The following is an 18,809-nucleotide window of genomic DNA, read 5'->3' on the forward strand; positions in this document are numbered from 1 at the left end:
AGATGTAAACAAAGTCAAGAAATGCTCCATTCTTACCAAGTACAAATTGTTCAGTGGTGCTGATAGGAACCAGACATCTGAAGAGTTAAATACCTCTAAATGCTATGAAAGTTATTACATAAAGTAGTTAATAATATGCTGTCTGCTGCCTGAGACATTATTTTACAATAGTTTTGAGAAGTTGGTGGATAGGTACAGGCAGGGTGTTGTAAGACAAATTAGTCCCAAAGAAAACTTTTTTTCAGGTTTTCCACTATTTTACCATTAATGACATTACATATAAAACCTCAGAAGACACATGTAGATTCGCTGGTGGTTTTGGATAGTAAATAAAATTAAAATATTTGCATTGTAGACATTGTGACCCCTGGTTCCTATCACCATCACTGTAAAGGAATCAGAATAGGTAAGTTTCTCTATGAATCATTTTGCAACAAACCACTAGGGATGACTTTGTTTAAATTCTACTGAACTCCCCTTTAAGCCAGGGGTTTTCCTACTCAAGCACACTTGACTGAACTCAGCAGCTAACTGCCAGGTTTAGTAAGTATGTTACGAGCAGGAAAATCACAAAACTGTGCTGGGCACCAGCCCTCCATAGCCTCAGTTCACCACCCATGCTTTAAACACTGCGGCTAATTGCACACAGCTTGTGGGGGGAGGGATTCAGCGTAAAGCCCACAGCTGGTGTGAGGTCCAGCTGATCCTCAGACACGCCTGGTGGAGGAGTGAAGTGGAAGTGTTGCAGGAGGGAGGTGAAGAAAAGGAAGAGCTCCATCCTGGCCAGACTCTCTCCCAGACACACCCTGCGCCCTGAAAAAGACGTAAAGGATAAAGTTAAAATTACTAATTTGATTTCTAACACTAGATATATCAGAGTAAAGTATTTTAAAACCTGCAGAAAATGGCATGAAGGCTTCTCTCTTGACAAATCTTCCCTGCTCATCTAGGAAGTGTGCTGGGTTGAAGGTGTTGGGGCTCTCCCACTCATTCTCATCCCTCAACACGGATGTCAATAGTGGGAAAACACATGTACCCTGCAAAGAAGTAGAGCTTGTCACATTTCAATGCATGTAACAGATTCAAACCACACAGTAGCCCTGTCATGTACTTATAGTAGTCAGTTCCAATGCTTATTTTTAGCTCTGTTTACACTCTGTTTGGTATTGACACCTGTATCGCATGATCTGATCATAAGTGTACAGCAAGATGTGCAGCCATTTACACGCGTCTTGAATGCGTCTTCAGTAAAATTTGTGTTTGGATTTCATGGCTGGAGAAATGGTGGCATGTACAGTTACTACATAGTCTCTTGCTGCTTTTGTTGTCTTACATGTATTACAAACAACTTCTAATAAAACTTACAGTTGACTTCTAACACAACTTACAAATGTAACTGAGATGACAAAAGAAGCTACGCAGCTTGATTAAGGAAGTTAACAGTTGATTAAGGAAATGTCCTTTTTCATACCTACTAAATGCTGTCCACTTATGATTGGATCACCCAATACATATGTTCGTGCCAGGTGCAAACAAGGCCTATAAACTGTTAACACACTTGTAATGAAAATCAAAGGCTGACCTTCTTGATAAAGAAGCCCTGAAAGTGAACATCACAAGCAGTTGTATGAGGGAGACTCATGGGCACTATGTTGGCCAGTCTCTGGATTTCATGGATCACTGCATCAGTGTATGGCAAGTTCTTCCTGTCCTCCACAACTGGCTGACGATCTCCAACCACCCGGTCAATCTCTTCCTGGACCCGGTCTGGAATCAAGAAACTTTAGTCTCAGCTTTACATGAAAACGCATGACTTTCAGTATTCTTATGTGACAACAAAACAAGAAATTTGCACCAAAACAACAAGATATCATACGACAGTGTTTCCCAATAGGTGACCCACCGCCAACACTTGAGCACAGGTATGTATGCTTCTGGCACCAAAAAGAAAAAAAAGAATCATAACAGCTATCCAACCCATACAAACTCACTCTGTGGACACAGCAAATCTAAGTCATGCTTGCATAAAAGCCATAGCCAGTGCTAAAAAACTAAAGGTTGAACATGAAAACAGACAATTCCGCTCAACCTGGACTGATGATTTTTGTTCGATTTTACCAAACGATACCAATGCTAAGCCAGCTTGTTTGCTGTGCTCTTAAAATGCAGCCTTCTGCAAAATGGCTACTATAAAGTGGCACTTCAAAATATACCACAGCCACAGGCAAAGACAAAAGACTGCAAATTTGATTGCTGCCTGCAATCATTTTGTTATCATCATTAATAAAACTACATCTGCACAGGAATGAAATGGCAGCATGTGTCATGAAACTTAGTAAAAGCTAAGAAACCTTTCATGGATACTGAATTGATAAAGTGTGTTACTGATACAATGGAAGAAGCTTTAAATCATGACAAAAAAAACGAAGGAAATGGTTGCAGACTTGTTGAGGCAAGTGCCACTATCGGACAAAGTTGTGGTGAGAAGTGTAGAAGTTTTAGCAGAGGACTGCCTGTCTGCTCTGCTCTTTAGTCTAAATAAAGCAAACTGATTTCATGTCACTCACCATTGAACAGTCTTGTGATAGAACAGACACTGAACAGCTATCTGTGTTTGTGAGTTTTTTTTTTAATTAGCTTTTTGGGAGGAGTTGCTTTGTTTGCTCCCCAGTGCAAGGACAAACAACTGGCACAATCATTTTTAATGAGCTGACCCAGATAGATAGATAGATAGATACATAGATAGATAGATAGATAGATAGATAGATAGAGACTCTTTAATTTCTACTGAATTGTTATCTTCCAACTTGTAAAATTCCAGCGAGAATATAAATAATCCTTCGGTCTTGCCTCCCTGAGTCTTTCTGGCAGAACTCATGGATCTGAATAAAACTATTGCCTTTACTAAAGAACCTTTGAAGAACCATACTTTAATTTTGTCATTCTTTTGAACCTCTAGTATACACCTTATCCATAGCCTGGTAGGTGTAGGATACCCTAAATTTACTTAGATTTCAATGTGGCCACTACCTGGTAGGAGGTTATGTGACTTACCGTAGCAAACTTATTTTGCATATGTATGCATCTTGCAAGATTTTCTTACCCTGTACATGAGGGTACTTGGCCATTAGCAAAAGACCCCAGCGCAGGGTTGTGCCAGTTGTGTCAGTACCAGCAGCAAACAGATTGGAAATTGTGTAAAGGAGATTCTTTTGATGGTACAGAGTGTTCTTTTCTCCAAATTTCTGAGCAACAAAACAGAATGGATCACCAGTCAGCCAAAGTAAAAGACGAGTGAATAATTATAAGAGTACATGCACAGACTTTTGCCACTGTTCTGTTCAGTGTGGCCTATGTAATTCTATTGTTTTGATCTTCCATAGTTATGTAGATTTCATACTGTTGAAATAAGTTTTTTTTATGAATACTGTAGTCGTAAACTCAAACAAATCCTATCACTTACAGTATACAGTTATATAAGCTTGCTCAAATAGGCCATATGAGGGGAAAAAACAACAATAAACAAAAAAATGTGCATTAGGCTGATTGTATGGCTCCACATTTGCCTAGAATTATGTGCACTTTAGTCAGAGTTTAAGGGTCCTCTTTTGCCTGTACTAAAATCTAAAGCTTGCATATGGTTTTATATGCTCAATGGTCACTATCAGGTAGATACAAGGTACCCACCTTGTACCTACACATATTGAAGATTTTATCTGCTCCATTTACCATATAGGTGCACTTTGTAGGTCTACAATGACAGATTTAGGTCCATCTGTTTCTCTGCATAACTTCTTATCCCACCTTTACCCCAGTCAATGATCAAGACCCCTACAAGAGCACTAGAGAGCAGGTATTATTTGAGTGGTGGATCATTCTCAGCACTGCAGTAACACTGACGTGGTGGTGTTAGTGTATGATGCATTGCATGAATAGATCAGACACAGCAGAGCTCCTGGAGTTTTTTTTTTTTTTTGAGTGTTTTAGAAACAGATCGACTACAGTCTGTAATTGTAGAACTACGAAGTGCACCTATATGGTAAGAATATACAATCAGTAGCACAAAAATAAAACCTTCATTCTTAACCTTAGGATTTTTGTATACAGCAACAGAGAGATTTACCTCTGCATTCTGTTTGCATACAAGAAAACAATCAACCAGGCCTCTGCAGTCCTGAGGGTTCAGTGTCTTCTGCAAACCATCCACAAGTTCGTTCACCTCCTTAAGATCTTGCTTATAGCTTATCATGATGAGTTTCCAGTTCTTCAGGAAGTAATGAAGCCAGGGAAACATGTTGTAGAGCTAGAGGTACATTCAGGTAAATATTTTAATATGTTTAAAGCACTTTTCAAACTTGCAAACTATATAGGATCATAGTATATGTGGGAAAATACAGTGCATATTGGGAATCATCACACTGAGAGCCCAATTGTTTGATGCAGAAATGTACCTGTATAGAAGCTGAGCCAGTAAGCTTAATAATCTCATTGGCCCGGTGAACCATGTCTTTGAACAGAGGATCACTGTAGTCAAACCTGCTTCCATACACAATGGCTGAGATGATATTTGAAACGGCATAATTCACTGGCTGCGTGGTATCAAATGGTTTTCCTGTAATGCAGTAAGCAGCTTCCAGTTAAAATTCAAAAGATTTATGTGCCCTTCTTACTTGTACTTTCAAATCCATAGACATTATTTATATATTCTAACATGTTAATGTTAGAAACATTACTACAAGAATTATAGAAACATTAGTATAAGTTATTGCTGTACTGCACTGTAATGAAAATTAATAATGTTTAGTGATGAGACATCAATTCCCTTTCAGAGAGGACATGTCTAGACTAGATTTACAGAGCTGGATCTCCATACATATTAAAGTATAAAAGGATATAAATATCTTAGGTTAGAAGTGTGTAATAAAACTTTGGGCCTGCTGGGGGGCCCTGGCCATTTTAGGGGTTAAGACATTATGATAAATGCACAGATTTGGTTAGTTGATTCAAAGACGAATTCAATGTACTTGATACAATCTAGCAGACAAAACTGATTCTACTTTTTACAACTACACACAAGCAGGCCACCTAATTGTGAGTATGAATTGACTAAAATGTATATAGCTTTACATACAGAAAAAATACACTATATGACCAAAGGTATGTACACACCCCTTCTAATTATTGAGTTCGAGATGTTTCAGCCACACCCATTGCAAACAGGTGTCTAAAATCAAGCACGTACCCAAGCACACACACACTCCAAAATGTTGTGGAAAGCCTACCCAAGAAGAGTGGAGGCTGTTAAATCCACAAAGGAGGGCCAACTCCATACTAATGACTATGATCTTAGAATGTGATGTTCAACAAGCTCAAGCAGGTGTGATCGTCAGGTGTCCACATACTTTTGGCCATATAGTATATTTGGAAATATGATGTCTACTGTACATTCAATGACATGATGTTACCTTTAAACTGCTCAAACACTTCCCTCAAGTAACACGTCTCTTCAATGATTTTCTCTTCACTTCCTCTTTTGCCCATCCCAAAGTCTCGAAGGGTGGCGAGAGAAAAGCGCCTCATTTCTTTCCAGTTCTCCCCATTGGAAAACAGAAGTCCTGCAGTTGATCAAAATTCCTGATCATCTGTTTCTCATTAATTTTTATCCCAGCTTTGTTTTGCTTTAAATTAAACGTAATTGCATTAGCTTCACAAAGTGCATTGCATTTATATAGACCAGGAGGAAAGTTTATACATTTCAGTATTGTTCAAGGAGCAGTATTTAACTCCTTTCTTTATCAGGAGGATATTAGGCTGTCGTAATTGCTAATTAACACCTAAATAATAACACCTAATTGATAACTTAATCTTTGTTGCTAAAAACAAACTAAAAGTCCTACCACCTGCAGAAAAGCATCTTTACATTCTTTACAGTACAAATGTATCAACATTATAGGACCCCATAGCAAACCACATTCTTTATAAAGAAACTGATATGCAATATGTATTAAGGCTAAATGAATTATAAAATCATTTTAATATCAGTGAAACAGACTTTGCTGAATGATGCTTCATGAAAAGCAGAGAATGTTTACCGTATCCTTGGTTGAAGTCATAGAATATGGGATTGATGTCTCTGTCTCCAAATTCCTCTGCATGATTCACCAAGGCTTGCTTGACAGTTTGATATCCCGCCAAAACAACCACTTTCTTTGGACCAAAATACACAGTGAATACAGATCCGTATTGTTTTGACATCTGCGAACGTCAACAGAAAATAAAACAGACAATAGAGTCAAGTTCTTAGCATGATATAGCATTCATTTGTAGCAATGAAAATGCTCAAATTATGTTCTTATAATAATAATTTACCCTTAATTATTTTTCCTATTACCTACCACTAGTGCCAGTGACATTTGTGCCATGACAAGGCTTTTTCTAAGGATTATTGGAGCTGGAGGAGTGTTCAGGAAATTTTTTGCTGTGTAACTTGTAAGGGAATTGTCTAGCTGATTCGTAAGGTCTGATACAAACTACCATTGTACCCCAAAGGCATTATGTATCCTCTGAGGTTGGAGGGACTCTGATTGAGATGCACTGAAAAGAGTATAATTTTGCTTAAAAATTTTGCTGCCAACTTTTTGCTTAACTGGGTATTTATGCAATTGCATTTTCTTTTAACTTTATCCCATTTTATTTTGAGTTGAAAAAGCTCTAGAAGATCTTTTTTTACTGAAAAGGATATCTTGAATTCTTATGAACATTTTTATGTAAGTGATGTACAACCACAATTACAGTAAAGTTGGGATGCTGTGCAAAATGTAAATAAAAACAAAATGCAATGATGTGCAGATCATCCATCCATCATCTAAACCGCTTAACCTTCTGGGTCGCGGTGGGGTGCTGGAGCCTATCCCAGCTGTCATTGGGCAGAAGGCAGGATACACCCTGGACAGGTTGCCAGTCTATCGCAGGGCGATGTGCAGATCATTTAAACTCTATATTTAATTAATAAATAGTACAAAGACAACATATCAAATGTTGAAACTGAGAAAATGTTTTTTAAAAAATATTTGCCCATTTTGAATTTGATGCCAATAACACGTTCCAAGTTGGGACAGGAGCAACAAGAGGCTGGTAAAGTTGTGTAATGCTAAAAAAAACACCTGGTGGTTGATTGGCACCAGGTCAGTAACATGATTGAGTATAAAAAGAGCATCTCAGAGAGTCTGAGTATTTCAGAAGTAAAGATGGGGAGGGGTTTACCACTCTGTGAAAGAATGCACGATCAAATAGTGCAACATTTCTTAACATAAAATAACAAAGAACTTGGGGATTTCATCATCTACAGTACATAATATCCTTAAAAGATTCAGAGAATCTGAAGAAATCTCTGTATGCAAGGGACAAAACTGAAAACCAATATTGACTGGCTGCAATTTTCAGGTCCTCAGGCAGCACTGCATTAAAAACAGATATGATTCTGTAGTGAAAATCTCTGCATGGGCTCAGAAACACTTCTGAGTGTCTGTGAAAACAGTCGCTGCATCCACTTTCCACATTCTTTTTGGAAATCATGGACGCTGTGTCCTCCAGGCTAAAGACAACTCAGATTGTTATCAGTGCACAGTTCAAAAGCCAGTATTCATGATGGTATAGGGGTGCATTAGTGCACATGGCATGGGTGACTTGCACATCTGTGAAGGCACCATTAATGCTGAACGACATATACATGTTTTGGCAATATATGCTGCCATCCAGACTATGTCTTTTTCAATTGGTCTCCTCAGTTCCCAAACGCTACGTTTAAGTGTTGTTAAAAGAAGAGGTGATGAAACTTTGTAATTCTAAATGGGCATGTATTTTTCAAAAAACAACACATTTTCTCTGTTTCAACATTTGATATGTTGTCTTTGCAGTATTTTCCTTTAAAAATATGGTTTACATGATTTGCATATCATTGCATTCTATTTTTATTTACATTCTGCACAGCATCCCAACTTTTTTGGAAATGGGGTTGTAATTCATTGCATGACCAGAGCTATTTACTTTAAGCATGCATCTGAGAAAAAAGATGCATTTGTGCTCTTTTAAGTGAACGTAAAACATTAGATACTATAATTGATATACTGTTTGCAGGGTCTATTATTTATATTTTAATAACATGCCACTGCCAAATTACAGTTCCACTTGTAGAAACAATACCACGGCGCACTGAAGCTGTTCTGGTGGCTTATGGTGGCCCAACCGTAAATACTTTATGTTGTTTTTCTTTTTATTTGGTCAGCTGTCTGTCGAGAGATAAATAGATACAAAGACAGACAGACAGACAGACCAACTGACCTGACATACATCCAATTAGTCAATGCCTTCTGGAGTTGAAAAATCTGAATATGAGAGTCAGGATATGCTAAAATTGAACTCTTCAGGCATGTAGATCACCAGGACCAGCGCTGAGCACCCCACTCTAAGCCAGTAGCACTTTGCAAGATTCCACGCAGTGGAATCCTCTGAGCCCCATTCACTCTCAATAGTTTTCTACTTATTTTTTGCTTCCTCTATTCTAAAGCAAAAAGTACAACCAACAACAGAGCACAGTTCTGTCTTAAGTAGAATTTTGTTGCTCTGAGAGTAAACTAGTCAAAAATCCTAGAAAATGAGGCAGAGATTTTTTTTCTTTCTGTTATCAGTACTGCTGTTTAATTGATACAGATTATTGATGTTTCATTTATTATATTAGTAGTATTAGAGGAAAGTTTTTAATTTTTTTTAAGTACATACAGCTGTACCAATAAAAATGTGTTGCTGTCTCAGTATAGTTGGTGACACTAATTCACAGACTGAATCAGAAATTAAATGCTTTTTAAATGGGGAGATAAAACTGTCTCATAAAATACAAATTTTGGGGCTACTAGAAAAAAGCCCTTTCAGCCAGTTAGGCATATCCTGAAAAAAAAACAGCACAGAGCTGACTGAATCTTTTCTCACATTCTTCTTTTGCTTATTGATGGTCGTTGAATTTCTCAAACGGTCTCAAAGAAAAGGTATCAGACCAAACGCAAGCCTGGTCAAGCATATACTGGTTTGTATAGCTTAGAAAACTATTGTGTATCTCGATATAAATGCCAGTATAACATTTTCACAGTTTTTTCTGAGGCCGTTTGGTCTGATACCTTTTCTCTGAGGCCGTTTGGTCTGATGTTCAGTTTCACCAGATCTGAAACATGACGATGGTTTTTCTCGAGACTCGTTTAGCTTGAGGAATGATGCCGTTCTGATGCCGTTCCACACCGAAAACTGAATCACAAACTGTCACTTTGCTGTTGATTTATCCATTTTGCATTTTCATTTTAATTTTGTCAGATATGCAACTGATTGCTATGAAAAAGAAATAAGAACATGAACATTGCATTTTGATTTTAGTTTTGACCAAAACCAAAGCAAAAGTGAAGCTTGGATTTTCTTTTCCCTATTAGCTTTTTCATTTTAGATTTGGCCATGAAATACCAGAATAACGACTAAAATGAAATGACAAATAGCTGTTTCAATTTTTTTTTATTATTGGCACAAATGACTCGTGCTCATGTGAAAAATGAAATTACAAATGTAGGTATTTCATTTCATTTTCAATTTTGGCAAGATATTTGCACAGATGATTGGAAAAAGAAATGGCAAAAAGAGGTCTGCATTTACATTTTATTGTTTTAATTTTAATTCTTTTTTGACTGGATTTGCCTCCCATAAATAACTCCATCTGTGTTACTTTAAACTCACATGAAATAGAACTTAATGAAAATGAAATAGTAATACTTTATATAAGAATGAATGAACAGTAATGCAACAGAACAATGTCAAGTTTAAGATCAAACACTGCTCTCTACCACTTCATTGTTGACCGTTTTCTGTATCTTAGTCCTTCAGACAGATTGACACACACATACACACACACACACACACACACGCACACAGTGATGCATGGGAACAAAATGACATTTTGATATACTAACAAAAGTGAGCATGTAATGAGATAATGTATTGTATTATGATAGATGCTATGACGAACAAACAGATTGTTGGGAATTAAATGATACTTTAGTCTACTCACCCAAAGTTAGCACAAAAACCAAGACACTCACTGAAAGGAGACTGAGGTAGGGTCTGTTGAGGTCAAGCTCTAGTATGTTTCCCAGGATAGGCAGCGGCTTGGGACCTGGAGGTTCCTTCCATGCTTGTTGAGAGTCAGACGAAAGAAGATAAACAACCAGCAGCGACATTAATACAACACCAAGCAATATGCCTGCACTGTCAGGTTGCAGCAAAAGCTCTGTCAGTAAAGCCATTGCCAAAGAAACGCCTGTGCAAAAAAAAAATCCTATGAGGTATGCACAAGTGAGTAGAAAGTAAAAGATTATCCAGGTTGCAAGACCAGTAGTCTTTTAACTTATTAGCACTCCCTTAAGAGCAGTTGTGAAGGAGTGGTGGCGTCAGGGGTGGAGCTATGTTGAGGACATACTCAACATAGAGCTACAAGACAAAGATTGTGCTACCTGATAAAAATCCACTCAGCCCGTGATACCATCTCCTTCGTTGTGCAGACTGATTGTTACCCCCATCCAGCAACAGAAACTAGGTCATGATGCCCTGCTACCTCTCTAAGCAAGAGTTCATTTATGTTACTTCATGATCCTGTTTTTGTGCAGTGGATTACAGGAACACACAATTGTGCCTTTACATGCTGGTGCAGAGTTGTGAGACCAGTTATGTTTTTTTTATCCATCTGCTCTGCAGCCAAACCAGAACCAGGAAATACTGAAGAAGGCTACACAAAAGAGTGGGTAATTGCTGACAACATAAAACCCACACACACACACACACACACACACACACACACACACACACCACAAAACACGTCTGATTTCAACTGTCGCGCCAGCACCAGTCACTCAACATCGTACTCTCAAGTTCTTTATCTTCTACACGAGAGTTAGTTGAGCACCAGTTACTGAAACCAATACTGTACTGCGGTGGGTGGCACCTGTAGCCAGCTAAGTCTGCTAGTATTGGGTCTTAGACATGTCATAATTGTGTCTTATCAGTTTGGGGATGTGCTTGTCCATGACCCAAGTGGAAGCCCAAGTACCTCCACCCAACCTTTTCTCCTAAATGACTTCAGAAAGACCCACAAGTGTTGCATGTGCCACCATCACTTATTACTATAAATGATAATATAGCAATGTACATGCAGTGAGGGCAGAGAACTCACTCCATCGGTTGTTGAAAGGTATCTAGTGCTCCAAACTACCCAAACAGGAGTGTGACGAATTGGTGTAAACCGAACGGGGTGGAGAATTTTCTCACAAGATAATGGAGTCAAGAGGATATGCCAGCACCCCTTAATTAAATTCAGTGTCAAAAAAGTGAGCAGCACCAAACCAATTAAGCAACTTGTCAAAATCAAATTTAGTCGCTGTGTTAACTTTTCTATAGCCAAGACGGAACCAAATAGTCCTATCAGGCATGCAAACACTACTGGCTCCAGTCACTGTGTGACTCCTTGATTATCCATGGCCCTTATTTCATCTTGAATCATTTTTTTTTGTGTTAAGGCAGGCGGTATGTGCACGTGCATACAACTACTCTGGGAGGAGTCTCAGTGTGGTGTTCTATGTATGGCAAATGGCCAGGTAGGCATAAAAACACATCAGAAAATTCCTTTTGCAACTGGGTAACCTTCATTCTCTGGGGCGTGGAAAGCTGGTCTCCACAGGGCACCAGGGTCTGTTCTAGCCATTATGCCACAGCTGGCCCCAACTCAGCTTTCTCCAGAATTTTCATTGCCAGAGCCAAGTGGACCACCTTATTCCAAGGTTTTAGTTTGGACTTTGGACTTACAAGGACTTTATCTCCTGGTATAAATTCTCATAGCTGGGTACCCTGGTTTTACAACCCTGTTTCCAAAAAAGTTAAATAAAGTAAATAAAAACAAAAAGCAATAATTTGTAAATCACTTAAATCCTATATTAAATTGAAAATAGTACAAAGACAATTAAAAATAAAATTTTGAAACTGAGAAATGTTATTGTTTTTTGTAAAATATATGCCTATTTTGAATTTAATGCTAGGAACCCTTTATTTATTTATTCATTTATATATCTATATATACACACACAAACACACACATACATTATTTGTATATATACAGGATGATTCAAAAAGATTCATCCGATTTCAAAATGGTTTATTTCACTTGTAAATCATTACAGAACAATGTAGTACATTGTAAATGGTTTAAGTGAGCATGAAGTGTATTATGTAATTTTACAAGTGCTCAATATGACCTCCTCCAGCTGTACAGACAACATCAACGCTATAGTCAAATTTATCCCATACTCGACTGAGCATGTCGGGTGTCACTGGACTCACGGGTCTTTCAATGCGATTTTGGAGATCATCCAGTGTTGTGGAACCAACGACGAATGCTCTGAGCTGTTGGAGGTTCACTGCCAATGAGAATCACGTTGCACAGTTATGACAGATTCACTCTTATTGAAGTGGAGAACGCAAAACGCTTTCTGTGCAGGGGTCGCCATCTCCTCGCAGACTGAAGGGGGCCATCTTCCGGTGACAGTCAGAAACTTTATGCCCCCCTCTTTCAATTGGTATGTGATTGGTTCCTTGGCGCCTCAGGTTTGTAAAAATATGGTGCTTTGAAATCTAATGAATCTTTTTGAATTACCCTGTATTTTTGTATTTAAGTACTACAAGGGGGCTATGCACCTAAGGTTTTCACTCACCTTCACACCTGTGTAAAGGTAATGTGACAATAAACATGATTTAATTTGATTTGAGTGCAGCCACTACATGTTGAGGTCAGTGTCTCATGGGCTGTCTGGATTTCCTCAGCTCTCTGGGTCTCATTGGGTCCTAATGTAAGTGCACTGGTTCTACCATGGTAGTTCATGCAAGTGAGTAAACATCATCTCTGGTTGAGTCCAGTAAAGTACTGGCAATTAAACCATCCATCATGGCAATTCTTGTATTTTATATTATATAGGAATTGTATATTTACAATTAAAAGCTAGTCAAGTGAGCAAAAGACTGAAAGGTACCTGAAGAATTCATTAATAAGCTTTTAACAATGGTGATGAAACACAAGTTTAGGTTACTTATCAAGTACAAGTGGCCTAAATAACTACTCATCTACCCTTAGTAAGTGCTTACAAAAGTTGAGAAATAGCTTTCAAAGTACCAAAGACATGCAAAAGGTATTGAATAATGAATTTGCAACAGTCCACATTTTTGCACCAACCCAGTGCACAACACAACAATTTTATCTATACACTGTAAAACACTTTATAACAATTTCTAATCAGTCCTTTGTTAAATTAAATCAGGTGCTGCTGATAGAATTTAACAACGTTGTGTAATAGCTGGGAGTGCAGAAAAAAGTAAGGAACCAGTCTGTGTTCTTCTAACTGTATTCTTTGAAAAAACATAATAAATAATAACTTTTTCAAAACAAAACATTCTTGTGTTGTTTTACTGTGTTTATGTTTATTTGTATTTATTCTAATGTTATATATTGTTAGAAGTGGCTAAAAAACATTTACTGCCCAGATAAATAGTTTTAAGGGCCAGTTTCTTATATTTTATTTTTCCCTTGTATTCCACTTTCAGTGTGTGTGGGGGGTTTGTGGCGCTCAATTCCTTTTTTTTATGATTACATTCCAACTTTTCTTTATCTCTTAAAATTAAACAGGCTGTTTTTGTTACTGTGACTTAAAGGCTGATATATGTAAATAAGCTCTGTTTTGATTGGCTGCCTTGTTGATTGCACTTCATTCAAGAAATAATCTGGGCTAAAACACTCCTGTGTAAACGAGCAGAGCTAAACTGCTGTAGGCTGAGTAGGGAAATGAATTGTTTTTTTATAACAAAACTAATTAATTTGTCACAAAAACAATTAATTCAAAACAGGCTGTTTTTGCAGCTTTGTTTTCATATATTGACTATATGAACCTGAGAGTAACGTTTTGAAACTTCATTAACAGGACGTACCACACCAAACTCTAGTATCCCAAAAAGGGAGAAAAATTTCATTTCCTTGAAATGGGCCCTTAAAACAATTTTCTTTGTTGCCTAAGGCTATATATAGAACTGTAGCATAATATGATGAACTTACATATACTATATATAGACATATATTTGTAGTATCTTAAGTAAGCACTTGCCTTCCTTTTGTGTCTAAAATGACTCTCATCAATGACAGCAAATTCCCTTTATCCACCAATCCTTTGTCCTCTGTGATGTTTGTGTTTTCTGATCTTCTGATTCTGAAACAATGCAGTTAGCCCACAACTCAGCCTAGGCTCTCAGGGCATTATAAGTTTGTCCATTAATGACATAGCAAATATGCCTGCAAATGAACTTCAATCATTCAAACAGTGATGCACTTAAATGGGTGAAAATTGATCTGTGTTTGATTAACCTCACAACTTAATTGTGTCTGTGCACTGCCCCACAACAGATCCTGCATATATTTTTAAATTTGATTTGAAACATGATAATGCTTTTTTATCCTAGTAGTAATTGTCACCTTCCTTCAGCTCTGAGGTCTCCTTGGACTCTTTGGACATTTCCCTCTAGGGGATCACGTGACTCACGTGACTCCTGACCCTGCCTCGCACTCCAATCAGCGCTTCCAATCTCCAGAATACTGATTTGTTTCACCTGTTGTCACTAGTTAGTTGGAGTATAAAGCCTGGGATTTTAGACTTAGTTGTTGCATGGTATTGCTTCTTTCTACAGAGCTACTGAATGTTTTCTTCCCATTGTTTGTATTACTGGTTCTGACTCATTCTTCCTGTTTTTTGCCATTGCTTTTTGCCTGACCCTTTTTGGATAGTTTGCCTGGTTATGTTTGTGTTTTTGTGTCTCGTGCCTGTTTTCTGATGATGATTCTAGATTGTGATTACAACAGTAAAGCCTCTCTTTCTCTTTTTACCCGCAAGCGTATGAGTTATTCTGCCACGTTACAGTATACCTCGCCAACAATGCAGACAGAGGATCCGGAGGCTTTCCAGAAGGCTCTTACCAAGCAAGGACTCTTATTAGGCTGACACCAATAGGTTTTAGCCAGGGTAACTCATTCTCTCGAGTCCTTGGTGCATCAACAGTCCGAGCAACAAGCCCAGCTAGTGCAACTTGTGAACAATGTTAAGGGTCTCGCCACCCAACTTCAGACCCTGAGCACCCTGAGATAAGCGGAGAATTACTAACCAAACTACATCAAGGTAACCACTCAGTGGTAGACTACGCTTTGAAATTCCATACACTCGCTACTAGCAGTGGATGGAATGAGGCAGCTCTCCTTGTCATGTTTCACCAGGGACTAAACTCAGAGATTTTGATTGAACTGGCACGTAAGGATGATCTAATGTTGGATCAGCTTATAACCCTGTCCATTCGCCTAGATCAGTTAATTAACAACCATGGCAAACCTAAGACTGATTGCTCTCAGAGAATGATTGCCCAAATAAGAACCCCATCTGAACCCATTGAACACAAGGAGTTTGATGAACCCATGCAATGAGATTGTCCAAAGAGGAAAGGCTCTGATGAGTGAGAGAGGGACTTTGTACTGTGGCAGTGCTGGTCATGACCTCCGTGACTGCAGGACCCGTTCACAAAAATCTCTGGCGCCGACCCCTGGAAATGCTAATGTGGTGAGTGTTCCCACAAAGTGGTTGGTTTCAAAATCTTTTCTGTTACCAGTTGTTGTATGCTGTCATCAGGTTTCTGTTGTTGTTTCAGCCCTCATAGATTCCGGTGCTGAGGGGAACTTCATCCATTCTCACCTTGTGGAAAAACTTCAAATCCCGGTTGAAGCCCTGAAGATGACTCTACGAGTGGCAACGTTGGATGGAAACCCTGCTGGAGCTGGAACCATATCTGCCAAAATTGAACCTGTTCATATAGAGACCAGTGCCCTGCCTAGTGAACTCCTTTCCCTGTTGGTTATTGAACACTCTGAAATCCAACTCATTTTAGGTCTTTCTTGATTAGAAAAACAGACCCTGGGCTGAACACGAAATTCAAAAATAGTCAGCTTTTTGTCACCACACATGCACTAAACAATCCTTAGTTTCAGTCCGATCCACATCTCTGGAGAGCCCTAATGCTGACACTGTCTTTAATATTCCACCTGAATACACAGACCTTAAGGAGGTGTTTAATAAGGGCAACGCAACCAAATTACCTCCTCACCGCCCATATGACTGTTCCATAGACCTCATAGAGAAACCAACTCTTCCTAAGTCCTGAGTTTATCCCTTCACTCAAGAAATAAAACATGCTATGGATACCTATATCCCAGAGGCCCTTTGACCTGGAATTCAACAGGCCTTCCTCTTTCCCTGCTGCCTCCGGATTTTTTTTTTTTTAAGGAAAAGGATGGAGGCCTCCGCCCATGTATTGACTATAGGGGTTTAAACCAGATCACTAAAATCTACCCATATCCTCTTCCCCTTGTCCCTGTAGCTTTGGAACAATTGAAAGGTGCCAAGTATTTCACTAAGTTAGATTAGAGAAGGGCCTACAACCTGATCAGAATCGAGGAGGGAGATGAGAGGAAGACTGCTTTTGCGACCACTAGAGAGCATTACGAACAATTAGTCATGCCTTTCGGCCTCTCCAATGCCCCCCGGTCTTTCAAGCTTTCATCAATGACATACTTAGAGATATGCTGGGTAAATACACCATCGTTTACATTGATGAGATTCTTGTGTACTCTCCTGACTTAGAATCTAATGTTCAACATGTCTGTGCTGTCCCAAAAAGGCTCCTTGAAAATAATCCGTTCGTCAAAGGAGAGAAATGCAAATTTCACATTCAGTCAGTTTCGTTTTTGGGTTATGTTATCAGTTCCAATGGGGTCATCATGGATGATCAAAAGGTAGAAGCAGTCATTAACTGACCAATCCCGGTTTCTTTAATAGTTAAAGAACATGACACATGACATTTTTAAGGAAAGTGGTATTATGAGGAAAAAATAGGTCTTTGAACCACTGGCAACACACTAAACACTAAAACACTAAAATGTGTTTAAAGGTAAAGTAAGCTAAATATAGGTATTCAGTCTTTCTCCAAGGCCAAGGGGCCACATATAACAGCACAGTAAACAAACAGTGCATGTCGAGACACAAATGTGATAGTGTGTAATACAGTGAGTCTTTCACAAATAGCAGCATAGTAAAATAGTAAGTGTCTAAGCAGCAAAACAGACCTCCTTAGAGTGTAAAGAGAGCCATAAAATAAGTGAACCTAGTCTCTATTTATCATGTGTACAATGAACATATGAAATAAAATAATGACACAAATAAAATAATGACTCTTTGATACCACAATTTCAGATTATTCATTGTTATGAGAAATTATATTTTATTATACATTATTCTTAATTATTTAATTTTTGTGTTTTTATGTTTAAACGTACACCTAAATATGTATCAAAACATGTAAACAGTTGTTATTGTGTACTCACGCCTACATATAAACACATGTTTTATCCACAAAGTGCGATCTGCTTTATTATTCTGCATTTTCTATCACCAACTTCTGTGGGTTTAAACACTCGTTTATACGGAGGTGACAGGACTCGAAGATTAAAAGCTCATGCCTGGAAAACTCGACAGAATAAAAAAATGGCAAACACAGAGTCATAACCTGAATCCAGGTAATCTCAATAATCTGCCGAAAAAATCAACTGTATATGATTAATTAAATCATGTAATCATGTTTTGTTTGGAAAATATTGATTCTTTTTGTATGCTTTTGTATTTTCCTGTGCTCTGTTTGAAGATACAAGTATTGAAATAATTAATAAAGTTTGTTGTAAAAAGTACGTAAATCTTAATAAAGTTTGATACAAGAAGTTTATATTCACAGTGACCATGGACGTGATATATGGTGGCATCTGGCCAACGAGAACCTTATAGATTAAAAGTGAACTCACACACTCATTTGAAACTGTTTAGGGAGAGAGGGTGCATGGTAAAACAAGATGTGTGGCTTGAAGAATCTGAAGGCCGAAAAAGAAAGGTGTTCTGCCTTTTGTCTGGTGCTTCATGCTGTGTTTTTGAAGGCTGCTGGCTGCACATTTCACTGTTTCAAGTCAGCAGCAGTGCTGGAGCCTAATTATCAGTCAGCTGTGTTTTTGCCACCATCGGGCAAGCCTGTGCGAGTCGCTGTCTCTTACTGACTCTTACTGACTAAATCACTGACTGACTGTTGAAATGCACATGCACAAGCGTCACTCGAGACAAGCAGCAGGTGGCACTTTACACCATTAGGTGTACACACTGGCTGTCCCTCATTGTGAGGTAACTGCTCTCTAAACACAAATTGGTCATACTTTATTTGGATGGTCCCCTATCGATGGTCTACAGATACCTATATTATTAACAAACTTTCAGGTCATACTCAGTTGATTATCAACAACATTAAGGTTAGGATTAAGTTTAGGAGTTGGTGTAGGTTTTGCCTTGAGGTTAGGGTTAGAATTAGGTTTAAAGTTAGGGACAGATTTAATAGAATCTTTCAAATGCAATTTCAAGTTCAGTTGCATTTAATAGAAATTGAATTTGAATGTTAGTTAAAGATAAACTGAGCATCTACAGAGCATCTACAGTGGACCATCCAAATAAAGTGTTACCCACAAATTAACAAAGGCAATTATACAGTGATACTTAAACATTTGGTTGTATATACAAATACTCTGTTGATATCCCATACACCATACACAATCACTGCAT

The 18,809-nt window shown here is 38.2% G+C and overlaps 1 protein-coding gene across 2 annotated transcripts; it reads right to left on the minus strand.

Annotated features, from left to right (window-relative positions):
- Positions 1-321: 321 nt before the first annotated feature.
- On the minus strand, positions 322-10,430 carry LOC118821481 (cytochrome P450 2K1-like). 2 transcript variants are annotated; one of them, XM_036590118.1, is made up of 9 exons: positions 10,134-10,430; positions 6,093-6,255; positions 5,466-5,615; positions 4,452-4,612; positions 4,124-4,303; positions 3,104-3,245; positions 1,583-1,767; positions 896-1,037; positions 322-813 (listed from the first exon to the last, which is right to left on the minus strand). In XM_036590118.1, the coding sequence occupies exons 1-9, from the start codon at positions 10,335-10,337 to the stop codon at positions 623-625; spliced, it is 1,518 nt and encodes a 505-aa protein (XP_036446011.1). In that variant the 5' UTR covers positions 10,338-10,430; the 3' UTR covers positions 322-622. The 2 variants fall into 2 exon arrangements, with proteins under 2 accessions (XP_036446011.1, XP_036446012.1); XM_036590119.1 differs by having other exon boundaries at positions 10,103-10,212.
- Between the last annotated feature and the right edge of the window lie 8,379 nt (positions 10,431-18,809).

The sequence above is a fragment of the Colossoma macropomum genome, unplaced genomic scaffold (assembly GCF_904425465.1).
Source record: "Colossoma macropomum unplaced genomic scaffold, Colossoma_macropomum, whole genome shotgun sequence".
Classification (NCBI taxonomy): domain Eukaryota; kingdom Metazoa; phylum Chordata; class Actinopteri; order Characiformes; family Serrasalmidae; genus Colossoma; species Colossoma macropomum.

Bases quoted from the DNA above. Each gene is read 5' to 3' on its own strand.
- LOC118821481 (XM_036590118.1), bottom strand. From the start codon at position 10,337: ATGGCTTTACTGACAGAGCTTTTGCTGCAACCTGACAGTGCAGGCATA. The intron at 4,613-5,465 runs GTAACATCATGT...ACTGCATTACAG, and splicing joins AGTGTTTGAGCAGTTTAAAG to GAAAACCATTTGATACCACG. The intron at 4,304-4,451 runs GTACATTTCTGC...ATGTACCTCTAG, and splicing joins CTGGCTCAGCTTCTATACAG to CTCTACAACATGTTTCCCTG.